Here is a 13,540-nt window from a genome sequence, read left to right as displayed (position 1 = left end):
TGATGTTTCTAACTCTTTATCCCTCTCCCTTCCTCTCTGTAAAAAATCAATAAAATATATATTTTAAAAAAAAAGAATGCAGGGCTGTTAAGCTGAGTTCTCAAGCTGTCCTTGAGGCAACCCAGACCTTTTGAGTTTGTGAGAATAAACTAGGCAAGGAGGAAATTGTACTGAGATAGCCCTGGATCTGGTCAGCAGCCTAGAAATGCAGAGTGGAACCCTGTCTTCTGTTGCATCAGCCACATTTAGCACTGCTAGCTCCGTGAAGGGTCTGCTGGCTTACTGTCCTGTGGCTAAAATAGGACACATGAAGATGTTTCCGTTTGTGTCTATTTTTGTTTATATCACTGACTCCACCAATGTATGTAACTGAAAGGGGGCTCTGACATGCCTGGTGCACTTGGCCACTCTGCTTACTGTTTTGTTTTGTTTTTCTCCTTGCCAGGTATTCAATACACAATTCAGGCATCAGTTTCTCAGTTAAAAAAGTAAGTTTTTATTTCATAGGTGATAGTTACGTATTATACAGGGAAAATGGCTTTTTATAGTTTGCCCGTGGAGGTGGGGTTACACTGTTGCCATCACAGCTGGGAGACAGTCAGTCACATGTATTATCTGTTTCCCAGCAAGGTGAGACCGTGGCCGACGTGAGGACACTGCCCAATGCCACCACCGTGGACAATATTCGCTCCATCTTCGGAAATGCCGTTAGCCGGTATGTGAGAACTTACATTGTAAAAACATCCTCGGCATTTCATCCCATTATTGTGGATAAGATAGCACCTGCCTTAAGAGTTTGCTGTAATCAAATACATTGAGTCAAATGTTCAGGCTTCACATTTGTTAACAGAGTTGTTATTTCATGTAACCAACACTCTTAGATGGCTTGTGTAAAATCAGTGTGTTCCTCCGAGGTCTCTGTCTTCAAAACAGAGTGTAGTAGGATTCTTCTATCCTCCAGTGCTCCCTCTTTTCCTTGTATTTTCATTACCATCCCTTTAGGATTGATTATCACTCAACATTGACTCATTGCCTCCATCTCCCAGGCTTTGTGCCAGAAGTTGAGGGTGTAAAGACGAGTAAAATATTCCCCGCCCTTGAGCACTCCCTCTCTGGTGGCAAGCACGCCTGTCAGTGTCTCCACATCTTCACTGTCAAGGAAAGCCTCGGAGGGAACTGCTTGCATTACAGAGTCCTGATAGCCATCCCCTCGGCCACCGTTTCCACCACCACCCAAACCACTGTGTCCGTCACACATTCCCAGCCAGCATCCCAGGACTGTACAAAGTCCAAATGCCAGTGTCGTAATCTGAGCGGAAAAATCCCAACATCCTTCTCTCTCTATGCCAAGTGTGCCTCGGGTGCTAGGGATACAGAGGTGAAGGAGACAGCCTCTGACTCCCCTTTTTCAAACAATCGTAAAAGCAGCAGCAGGAGTCACAGAACCCCGTTTTCCACTTCGAAGGACCAATTACTCACTCTTGGAGCAAAACCAAATTTCTAACTAGGGAGCAGTCAATTTACTTTTAATTACCTTTTTCTTGCTAATTACGTGGTAATGAATTAATTGTTTTAAAGTTTGTGCTTCCAGAGCCAAAAGTAATCTAGTGTACTTTTAAGTGAGAGTGTACTTTCTGGTGAAACTTTTTAGAGCTCCTTGACCAACGAGAAGCCTCAGTGTTCGTTGTTAGGACATTGCTGGCACCTTAAGAGATGAGAACTCCCACAGAGCAGCGGTTCCCAAAGCGTGTCTCCAGGACACCAGCCTCTAGAGACGTTTTGGGAAGAAAGGGTTTGTGGGTTCGCTGTGCGTGGGAAACGCTGCCAGCTCTGCCCTGTACTCAGACCCAGAGCACGTGTGACTGCCCTGCGTGGGAAGCTTCCACTGTAGCCAGCCATGCTCAGTGCGTGTCTGCCATTGGCTGGGTGCTGCACTGTATGCTAGAGATACATAGGAGGGAATAGAGCAGAAATGACACCTGCCCTCAGAGGACTCATAGTCTCATTGGAAAGACACACAAAATAACTATGCCATTCATTAGTGATTGTGCTAGATCAGGGGTCCTCAGACTACGGCCCGCGGGCCACATGCAAATACAAATATTGTATTTGTTCCCGTTTTGTTTTTTTACTTCAAAATAAGATATGTGCAGTGTGCATAGGAATTTGTTCATAGTTTTTTTTTTAAACTATAGTCCGGCCCTCCAACGGTCTGAGGGACAGTGAACTGGCCCCCTGTTTAAAAAGTTTGAGGACCCCTGTGCTACATGCTGCAAAGGATATACGGCACAGTGGGAGACACTCTAGGGGGCATGGAGGGAGGTAGTCAGAGAAGGCTCTTTGAGGAAGTAATCCCTGAGATGCAAGGAGGAGCTAATGAGCTGACAATAGGAGTTTTCCAGGCAGAGGGACCGAACTTAGGAAGACGTCCCCTCACCCCCATCCCTACCCCCACCCCCACCCCGGGCCAAAAAATGAGTGTGGCTTGTGTGAGGACACCACACGGGAGCCCCATGTGATTCAGTATAGAAAGGGATTCAGCAGAGACCAGTTCTTTAAGAATCTCATTTTTGGGATGTAGTTACTAAGATAAATAAGTTTCAGCACATGTCCTGTCCCAGCAACTAGAGCAGTGCTTGCATACAGCGGAAGTGCTTGAAAACACGGACAGGAGGACTGATGGGTGGGCCCAGAGAACCTCAGCGAACCAAGTCACGGGTCCTCATTTGGTAGTTTGTTTATGGGAACAAGCCCTGATTTTTCCAGTTCACATTTTTATAATGTTTGAACTTTCTGATGTGTTCAAAAGCCTCACAATTTCTCTTTTCCCACCAGAGAATTGATAGAAGTTGGGTGTGAGGATAAAACACTCGCCTTCAAAATGAAAGGCTACATATCCAATGCCAACTACTCAGTGAAGAAGTGCATCTTCTTACTCTTCATCAACCGTAAGTGCAAAAGAACAAGTAGGGAGATGAGTCCACGGGAGTTCAGGGACCATGGGAAACTCCTGATCCACGGGTCTGATGACACAGGAACACGTGGTGCTGAAATGGGGTTTGGTTAGAAGTGTTTATAATTAATTTCTGGTCTAAGTCTGCTCAGCCCTCTGAGATGTGCCCAGGAGAGGGCATGGCAGGCCCCGCGAGCCAGCGCACCTTCGTCACCTGCTGGCATCGGAGCCTTTCCAAGCAGGCCCTAGGCAGCTCTATGATCTCTCCTTAGATGGAGGGCCACTGCTGGAACTTGCACAGCAGGGCATAGGGGTAGGCAATGTTAGTAAAGAAATTGAGTGCTAAGCCCCCTGAGATCTTTCTTTTTAAAGAATGAGAATTCTTTATAATATAAAGCACAGAACTAAAAATCAGAGAGAAAATTAACTAAGGGAATTTGGAGTTTCCCAGATTCCTTTCCCTCTTTGTCTCTCTGCTGACGTAGTGTTTACATGATTGCTGCCTGTGAAGCCAATATCAGTGTGCATTCTGCCTCTTGTAACCTAATTGCATGTTACATGGTTTTGAGAAACGGTGACAGGGCAATAGCAAGTAATCCCAAACACGGCCTCATTCCAGAAACAAGATGCGTCTTTCCACGTGTTCAGTTCTTCCCATTTTTATCCCATAGGTCCTTTACCTTTAGTGTTTGAAGCAATTCATAACTATTTTATAATTTTTGTTTTCTTTGCTTGCTACTGGAAATGGCATAACACCCCCTTCCATTTATAGTGATAACCAGCTATGAATGTCCTCAGTAATACATGACAGCAGTTGTTCAAAACAATATAGAAACAGTAAGGAGAGAGCCACTGTTTTATAGCCACATTCTGTTAAGCTGATTTGTATTTGGCAGGGTCTTTTCCAGCTTCGTTGGGAGGGACGTAAGCTAGAAGGACTTCTAACAAAGCTTGCTTTCAGCAAGGCTCAGAAAATGTTTTCATTTGTTGTTTCCTGACCATGAAGAGTAACTGCTTTGTAACATATGGTTAGCTACTGAACAGACAAGCAAAGGTCCCTGTGAGTGCCATCTGAGTATGTCACGTCCATGCTTCTGGTGGGCTGTTTACCACACAGGCTCTGCGTAACATTAGCTAATCTGGTCTTGCAGCCAAGTTCCCGATAGCAGAGAGGGGTCAGGCTCTTATTCAGTTGTCTCACACGCCAGGCTCGCTCAGTTGGCAGGGACAAAGAACACTGTGGCAGGTCTCAAGTTCAGAAGGCTCCACAGAGGGACTCCAGCTGTCCCTCTGTCAGTGCCCACACCTGCTCCAGCCTGGGATACAGCACAGTGAGGTTATTGAGGGGGATGTCGTGAGCACCCAGAGAAGAATTCTTCCCTGATAAAATCAGGCCACTCTTCTGATTGGAATTAAATTGACCACTTGTACACACAGCTCTCTAGTAGTGCTGTGGGGGAAGGAGGCGAGGGAGGGTGGTTTACCAGCCCATTGTCTCCTAGCATGTGGCACATGTGACCAGTAGCCAGTGTGTATTGGCAGGATGAGAAGTCTGAGAGCTGATGTCAGACTACCCACTGCCCGGCAAGGGCAAAGGCAGTCCGCGTGGCTGACTGAGGGGAGGGAAGTGGGCAGGCAGGACTTACTGCTACTTGGCCAGAGGAGGGACACCCAGGCCCATTGTGAGATGGGGGGAAGGAGCCACAGGGAAAGGGGGCTCTTCCTTCTGGGAGTCTGATGTGGGAGTCACCCCAGAGGTGGCCTTCCCGAGGTGATCTCATGGCATGGCGTGACGTTCACCTGTCACCTCACCCGTCAGGACGGTTGTGAGCTGCTTCCTTCCCTTTTATTTTTTAGATCGTCTGGTAGAGTCAACTTCCTTAAAAAAAGCCATTGAAACGGTGTATGCAGCATATTTACCCAAGAACACACACCCGTTCCTATACCTCAGGTAATGTAGCACCAAACTGCCCGCCCACGAGGCACAAGAAACAGAATTCCATCATGCTGTCCTCTTTGAAACAGATGGCTTGCCAACAGCTGCTGGGAGTGAACCCCAAGCCCCACCAGCAAAGGGTGTTCTGTCCCTTCTCACAGTGCAGGACGCCGTTTTCTTTCATTTGTTCACTCCCGTAGCAGAATCTCCCTGAGAGCCGCCCAGGTGCCAGGTGCTGTGTTGGTAAAACAAACGTGAGCTTGCCTCCTGAACCAGGCAGAAGTTGCCCCTAACCTGGCAGAGAAACCCCTTCCGCCTCCTGCGGCCCTCCAGTGCCCCCTACTGACAAAGGTTCACATTGCAGAGCTCCATTATCACAGAGCAAGCAATGAAAGATGGATTTGGAGCTGAGGCATAAGTTGATAGCTTGCATATCCTCTCAACTGATTTTTTTTTTTAGAGAGTAAGGGGGAAAGAGAGAGAGAGAAACATCGATCGGTTGCCTTCCCTATGCACCCCAACTGGGGATTGAACCTGCAACCTAGAATTGCCCTGACCAGGAATCGAACTGGCGACCCTTCGGTGCACCGACCAGGGCTAAACGGACTTGTATTACATTTTAGTGATAGAAAGTTTTCTCACATATATTCTTGTTTTGATTTTCACGTAATACCAACTAAAAGTAGGGGACAGGTTCATGTTTACAGATGAGAAAACCGACCCAGAGAAGTTAAGTGACTTGTCCCAGGTCACATAATAAAAAATTCCACTAGTTCTGGAATGATAATAACAGCTGACATATAATAAATGTAAAAATCAATAAAATATATTTTAAAAAAAAAAAGAACAATGTTTAAAAAAAAAAAAGCAAAAAAAAAAAATAAATGTGCCAGTTACATGTAAAGTGCTTTATATGAAATTAATCTCCACTTCACAAATGAGGAAGCTGAGTTCACATAATAAAAAATTCCACTAGTTCTGGAATGATAACAACAGCTGACATAACAAATGTGCCAGTTACATGTAAAATGCTTTATATGAAATTAATCTCCACTTCACTAATGAGAAAGCCGAGGTAAAGAAAGATGATGTAACTTACCCAAAGCTACACAGCTTTTCGTAGTGCAGTCAGCTTTGAACCCAGGTCACTCAGACTTGACCCTGAAGTTTTGACCATTTTGTCATTGGGCCTCCCCACGGCTTGGCCACCACATGTACGATGTGTGAACCCCCGCCCCCAGTCCTCTACCTTGTGAGGTAATTGGTCTCTTTTTCTGCCAGCCTAGAAATCAGCCCACAGAATGTGGATGTCAACGTGCACCCCACGAAGCACGAGGTCCACTTCCTGCACGAGGACAGCATCCTGGAGCGGGTGCAGCAGCACGTGGAGAGCAAGCTCCTGGGCTCCAACTCCTCCAGGACCTACTTCACCCAGGCGAGCTGCTGCCACCTCTGTTTCTCTGGTTTCCTGTGGAATAGTGCACGTGTTGGATTGGCTGCTTCTTAGAGTCATTTTACTTGTTCTAATCCTCCATATTGCCTATGAAATGGAACCTCTAGAGGCATGATTATATTCAGAGTGAAAAACTTGTTTTGCAAGGATTCTTGGTAGAAGAGGCCATGCACTTCCTATCGCATCCCAGCAGGAGGTGCACACTGACTTGTTCTGTCATTTTGGTGATTCAGCTGGTGACAGTCTGATTCCTTCATTGTAAAGCTTCTCCCTAATGGTTTCACCATCCTGGGTGGCCATAACCTGAATTCATTACTTCATTAGGATTGCAAGATTATGAATTTCTGATTTTATCATTTTTTCTGTTAATTTGAATTATTCTGTTAAGAAGAACTTTCCCTCTTTTGTTAGAGCTATTTGGTTATCCTGAAATACAGTTCATACTAGAAAGTAGGATAAATCTGAATTCTATCCCTTTAATTATCATTTTGCAAAGTGTTCTAGTAATCTCCAATATGACATTTAATAACTTTTTTCTCCCTCTTTGTCTCTTCCTATTAATCAGTTATGGTCATTTCTCTCTCTCTGTTTTGTTAAAACATCGAAGAATATTTTTCCCATTGATTTTTAGAAAGTGAAAGGGAGTTGGGGGTGCAGGGAGAGAGACATTGATGTGAGAGAGATGCATTGATTGGTTGCCTCTTACACATGCCTCAACTGAGGCCAGGGATCAAGCCTGCAACACAGATACATGCCCTTGACCAGGAATCAAACCAGCAACCCTTCAGTGTGTGGGCTTATGCTCTAATCACTGAGCCATACAGGCCAGGGCTCGTTTCTCTTTTTGATGTTCAACTTATTTCATCTGAGACCAAGGGAAGCCCCTTCAAGCTGGTGGTGTTATCCTTTTGACGCAGTTCCATTCGTCTTTCGTCTTTGATGGCTTATTTGTTCCTGGCATGACAAGATATTCTAGGTTCTCTTTGTACTTTCCCAGTCCATTTCTCCAAGGAGCTCTGATTTCTTTTAGTAGGGAATGGTATTTAGAGACTGTAATCTGGATCGGGGGTCCTCATTACTACTGGGTGGTCATTGCTTTGGGTCTTTCCAGTGGACAGAGCTAGGAAATATGTATATTTAAAAGTAACCAGAATGGTGGTTGCCAGGAGCTGGGGAGAGGGGAGAATTTTAAGGGTAAAGGACACAGGGGATCAGTTTGGAAGGATAAAAATCTGAAGATGAATGGTGGTGATGGTCACACAACAGTGTGAATGGTTAATGCCACAGAACTATACACTTAAAAACGGTTGAGTGGTAAATTTTGTGCTACGTATATTTTACCACAATAAAAAAATAAAATTCTCTTACAGCAGCAGCAAAAACCTTAAAATATTAGAACTTTTCACTGATATTTCCATTTTAAACCAATTTTAAGGCTATAAGGATTCGGTGAATTTTTTACTTTTATATTTGTATATCTTTATTTTTATACTTTAAACTTAGGTCTGATTTGCTTCTGTAATAATAATTCTATTATGATAACCATACCTGGTTTGAGCTTTTCCCCAGCACTGCTCCACTCTGGGACCTGGGCTTCTGAACTTCGGATTCTGAATCTTCTGTCTTCTCTTTTGTCACAGACTTTACTACCCAGTCTTGCTGGCCCCTCTGGGGAGGTGGTTAAATCCACAACAGGCGTGACACCCTTGTCTGCTTCTGGAAGTGGCGACAAAGTCTATGGCTACCAGATGGTCCGCACTGATTCCCGGGAGCAGAAGCTCGATGCCTTTCTGCAGCCTGCGAGCAAAGCCAGTCAGCCCCAGGCCATTGTCCCGGAGGACAGCACAGACACCTCCAGGGCCGGGCAGCAAGATGAGGAAATGCCGGAACTCCCAGCTCCCGACGGGGCTGCCAAGAGTCAGAGCTCGGAGGAGATCGCAACAAAGGGGACTTCGGAAACGTCAGAGAAGAGAGGGTCCCCTTCCATCCTGGACAACCCAAGGTATGGATGGCCCTTCAGGAAAAGTGCAGCTTGCCTCCTTTGTTCTTAATAAAACTGCCTCTAATGTGGGCTGTTCATGAACCACTTGTCTCTTCTCCCCTCGGCCTCCGATGGGACAGTGCTGGGGCTTTGTCCGATGTCTGCCTTTGACTATGTCTTGAGAGTCACCCATCATAGTGGCCTTTGAATTGTCTTAAATGTCCATGATCCCAAGCATTAGTTAAAAGCATCAGGAAAAAAATCAGACTTACCCTTTATTTTTAGTAATGACTTTTGATAAGGCCTCACAGCAGCGGTGGCCAGAGAGAAGCCTAACATACCTGGACGATTCTCTTTCATCCCCCTCAAACCTGCTTTCACTCCTTTCAGAGGAAACACACTTTCTCAGTTCAGGTCATGAGCCTCCCTAAAGCACGTGGCTGGTGGTGAGCGAGGGTAGAGAAGGCAGGACCAGGACTAATGACTGCCATTGCATTCTGAGCATTTCCAGTACAATCTGCAGCTTCTTGAAAGACATCACGCTGAAGTCTGTGAGGTGGATATTCATTGTTCGTGTTCAGGTACTGAACCTGGAGCTCAGGGTCATCTGCCCAGGGCTGCACATCCACTGGGTGGCCGACCACCAAAGCTCTGGTACTAACTGGCCATTGGAACTTGGATAAGTTATTTAATTTCTGTTTGCTCATTTCTGAGTCAGTCTAGTGAGACAATGTCTAAGGGTTTTTTCCCCGGGAATAATGAAGGATGCTAACTTTTTAAAAATATATATATTTTATTGATTTTTTACAGAGAAGAAGGGAGAGGGATAGAGAGTTAGAAACATCGGTAAGAGAAACATCAATCAGCTGCCTCCTGCACGCCCCCCACTGGGGATGTGCCCGCAACCAAGGTACATGCCCTTGACCAGAATCGAACCTGGGACCCTTCAGTCCGCAGGCCGACGCTCTATCCACTGAGCCAAACCAGTTAGGGCCAAGGATGCTAACTTTTATTGAGCACCCACTATGTGCCAGATACTTTACATACATTATCTCATGTCATGCTCTTAACAGCCCTGCCAGGGAAGTATTACATTTCTGTTTATTACTTGGGAAACTAATACCACAAGCTGTTTAACCACACAGCAAAGGAAATCTTTTAAAACCGGAAATCAGATTGTATTGTCCTCTGCTGAAAAGCAGTGGCTTCCTGTTGCACTTGGGATAAAACCCCTGCCCTCCCTCCGGCCCACCACTTCCCTCTCCCGCGTGGTGTCTGGCCACACTGCTCTGGTGCCGACCTAAGCTCACAGCTTCGCGTCCCTGTGCTCTCACTGTTCCCTCGGCCAAGGAAGACTGGCTTCTTGTCAGTCAGATCTCAACTCAGATGTCGCCTCTTACCAGAGGCCGTCCTTGTCCATTTAATCTAAAGTCCTCTCTCTCTCACTCCCCACCATTCTATGATGTTCCCTTGTTTCCTTTTCTTCATAGCATTTGTTGCTACTTAAAATGATTTCTTTTCCATTGCTGTTTGACTCCCACTAGAAAGCAAGGAACATGACGGCAGACCCTTGTCGGCCTTGTTCATGGCTGAATGTAGTCGGTATTATAACAGTGCCTGATGGGGAGGTAAATGGAGCGCTGAACGAATGAGACTTGGGAAGGTCAGCTCACCTGTGGCTCTGCAGGGCCACGCTAGATTCCTGCCACGTGCAGGCCCGGGCTGGGCCCTGAGGGTTGGCAGAGAAGCAGCGGCGGCGAACAGACTGGCCTTGCTGGCCTGCCGCCGGGATCCCTCCCAGATGGGCAGAGCCAGCACAGAGAGGCTGCCCCCTTCTCCAAGACACAGGACACCAACTGGGCTGATTTGTTATTATTTTGTTAATTTAGAAAGAACAGTAGTGATCTGCCAGCTCCTTGTCTCATTGCAGAAAGAGACATCGAGAAGGCTCCGATGTGGAAATGGTGGAAGATGAGTCCCGGAAGGAAATGACGGCAGCTTGCACCCCCCGGAGAAGGATCATTAACCTCACCAGTGTTCTGAGTCTCCGGGAAGAAATTAACGAGCGGGGACATGAGAGTACGTAAGTGCCACATCTGTTGGGGTCTCAGAGGCCTGGAATGGCTAACGTTTAGTTTTTGGAAATAAAGAACATATTCAGGTTAGATGGCCACTGCAGCGTCCCGAGCAGACCTCTGCCCTCCCTCCTGGAAGGCACCAAGTTCCACTCCTGTGGGCGCACTGGCGTGCTGTTGCTGCAAGTGACAGGCTCTGAGGGTCCTGGCTTCACCTCCTGCCACTCCCACTTCTGTGTGACCTGAGACTCATGACTTAACCTTCTGTAAAGAGATTAATTGTACCCTCCAAGATAATTGTATTGATTAGAGATGAAATGTCAGTAAAACACTTGTTGCAGAGTAAGGAATCAGTAGATATTTTTATATCCTGGAGACAAAGCCTCAGAAATAGCCTTCCAGAATGCCTGAGTGGACAGCTCCATTTTGGGCCCCATTACTTCAAAACTAACGTTATGGTTTTAGGAAATAAAAGGGGGCTAGTCACCTCCCAGGGATGAACTGACCAGGGGTTGAGGTGTGTGACAGCGACTTGCCCCTCACAGCACTGACCCCACTTGGTGAGTCAGACAGTCATGCTCCAGGTGTGGACACCGTTGCTCTGCCCTTGTGTCTACACGAGTGGGCATGGCTTTTCCATTTTTCATCTGCAACAGATTTATTGATTAAAATAGTTAAATTTCAACACTGCTATAAAATGTGTCTTAAACTATGACGACCGAAAGGAAATGGGTACCTTTCCCACTAATCCACAGTCTCCTGGAACAGCTGTTCTGACTCAGTGGCCTCTGACATTTTCAGGTTTGAGTGAAGTAAGGATGGCCTCAATTTGCCTTTCTTATTTGCTCCCTCTTTTCTTAGCACTCGGGGCTTTTGTCTGCATGTGTCTCCAGTGCTGGGAGGGTAAGAACTTCCTGTGACTAAGGTCGTGCCAGTTGTGGAAGTAGCTGCCACTTGGCATCTGGGTTTTGTTTCCATGAAGATTTGCTCTGGTTGCTCTTTCCCTGCTATTGGCTTCCCAGCTGGGAGCCCTTAAAACCACTTTAAATAATGTCAGAAAGGTGGGCTGTTACTTGATGTATTTAGCAGTTTTCCTACGGGTAATTTTAATGGACTCCCTCAGGTCTGGAATTTGCAGTTTTCTTTAAGGGTTTGTATCTCTTGTGCAAAGCAGGCTATTTAAAGTTCAATTTCAATAAATTTCTGAGTAGGTGCAAACTGTTTTCAGTGCAGTATAAAAACAACGTGCGTCGGGTTTGATGCGGTTCCGAGTCCATTGCTGAGACTCAGATGATGAATCTGAATACTCTGAGATTGTGTATTCATACACATCATCTCATGTAAGTCTAGAATAGTCTGATGAGGGAGAGCCGGTTGACTTTGAGTTGAATGCTGTACAGGGGTTTCTCAGAAGCTCAGATTTGGTGAGCTATGGCCACTCCCCTTCATAGACCAACAGCCTGCTGCTCCCCCACGGAGCCGTGCCCCTGCCCGGGAGAGACGCAGATACGTTTCCCTGTGCCGACATCCCGGGTGCACTTGTTTGCGTGGTTATTTCAGCTGTGTATGGTCTGTGCAGGGATCGCGTCTGTTGAGCTCACTGCCTCATCCTTGGTGCCTGGCAGAGCCGGGCATGTGGACTCAGTAGGTATTTGCCAAAGGAGTGAATGAATGACAGGAGCAGCCTGGGAGTGAAGCCTGACAGTTTTTATTCTGAAAGGATGTCCAAGTTGAACACACTGTCAGGCGACTCTCTGGTGTCTGGTGGATTTACCCATTTCTGGTGGCACATTCCTCAAATGAGGTAAATTTTTGGCCCCGTATCCAGTCACATGTTCCACAGAATTGGGCCCATTTCAGGTTAGTAATGCCTGAACCTATTTATTGCTGGTTCCATCATTTCAGTCTGTAAATTAATGAGGACAAGGAGTGTCCTAGGTTATTTGCTATCATTTGAATGTGAAAGCGTGCTTAACATCTTATCCACAATTTTCTTTTCTTTTCTTGGTCTTTGGTGAACAGTCCTGGGTCTAGATGTACATACTCATATTGTCTGTCCCCGGGTGAGTTTCTCTGGGACATGAAATCAGCTCAGCAGACACTTGTCAAGTATCTTCTCGGTACAGAATGTGCCATGCCAAGGCTGAGGCAGGAAGGGAGCTGAATGAACCACGAGCCCTGCCATGAGTGCTGTGGGACTGCTCACGAGAGAACTGGCGGCAGCGGGAGGAAGAGGGAGACGCTGTCACAGCGCTAGGGGCCGCTTCAGCAGAGCCCAGCTGGGGGCTGCTGGGAGGGCCGCTGGGTGGGCTCAGAATGTGACAGATGTCGGGGGCTGCTGCCGCTGGTGCAGCCGCGTGGAGCTCCTGCCCTGCACAGCCCTCAGGAGCGGAGGACTGGCTCCCTTCCCTGGGTTTGGCTTCACTTGCTGCTCCGGGAAGCATGCTGAGACCAAGGCCTCCATTGTGAACTCAGATGTGTGGTTTGGCTTGGAAGCGTAGAAGGATTTTGTCCCGTTTGGCTGCTGGCAGAATGGCAGGGACATGCCCACAGGCTTCTGTGCTGGGGGGTTTGGGGGAAGAATAAATGGAGGCCCTTCAGGTCCTGAGAAGAGGCTGTGAGCGGGTCCAGATAGCTTCATGGCACCCAGTTAGAAGAGCCCTGCCTGTCTTCCTGGTGGATTTGTGCCTGGCGGAAAGCAGCCTGCAAGCCTCGGGCTGGGGGCAGGCGCCGCCTCCGCGGCCTGCGTGCTGGCCAAGGCCTCCGTGACAGATGTGGGAACGCTCTGCTGCCTCAGTGCGCCGCACGCGCTCTCTCCTCCAGTGCCTCATCAGTCAGGGTTATTTGATGTTCTCCAGCTTTTAAAATAATCATTTTCTGCCCACGCAGAACATCCTGCAGAGACACTGAGTTGCCAGTGGGAACAGAGGGGAACACTTATTCTAAAAATGAAGAAAACAAGCTTTTTTTTTTTTTTAATGGGGGAGCAGGGAGTGTTGCAGAACTTTGTATAACAATAGCTGTGGTGCCCAAGCTTTTAAAAAAGCAAAGTAAAAACGTGATGTACGGCTTACTGCTGTTTCCACACCCTTGCCCTCTGGGCTCCAGCCCCTCTTCCTTCAGCCCCTTTTTATTTATATAT

General features: G+C 47.0%; 1 protein-coding gene across 4 annotated transcripts in view; it reads left to right on the top strand.

The window, feature by feature from the left end:
• Positions 1-13,540, top strand: part of MLH1 (mutL homolog 1) — a 33,434-nt gene that overhangs the window by 11,203 nt on the left and 8,691 nt on the right. For all 4 annotated transcript variants that reach the window (XM_005877083.2, XM_005877084.2, XM_014548433.1 and 1 more), the window contains 7 exons: positions 446-488; positions 627-715; positions 2,836-2,948; positions 4,811-4,904; positions 6,171-6,324; positions 7,983-8,344; positions 10,254-10,402. In XM_005877083.2, coding sequence (XP_005877145.1) covers positions 446-488; positions 627-715; positions 2,836-2,948; positions 4,811-4,904; positions 6,171-6,324; positions 7,983-8,344; positions 10,254-10,402 — 1,004 coding nt within the window. The remainder of the gene's footprint in view (positions 1-445; positions 489-626; positions 716-2,835; positions 2,949-4,810; positions 4,905-6,170; positions 6,325-7,982; positions 8,345-10,253; positions 10,403-13,540) is intronic.

This window comes from Myotis brandtii, unplaced genomic scaffold (assembly GCF_000412655.1).
Source record: "Myotis brandtii unplaced genomic scaffold, ASM41265v1 scaffold506, whole genome shotgun sequence".
In the NCBI taxonomy this organism is placed as follows: Eukaryota; Metazoa; Chordata; class Mammalia; order Chiroptera; family Vespertilionidae; genus Myotis; species Myotis brandtii.
Note: the sequence above shows the minus strand (reverse complement) of the source record. Positions and strands in the feature narration are given on the sequence as shown.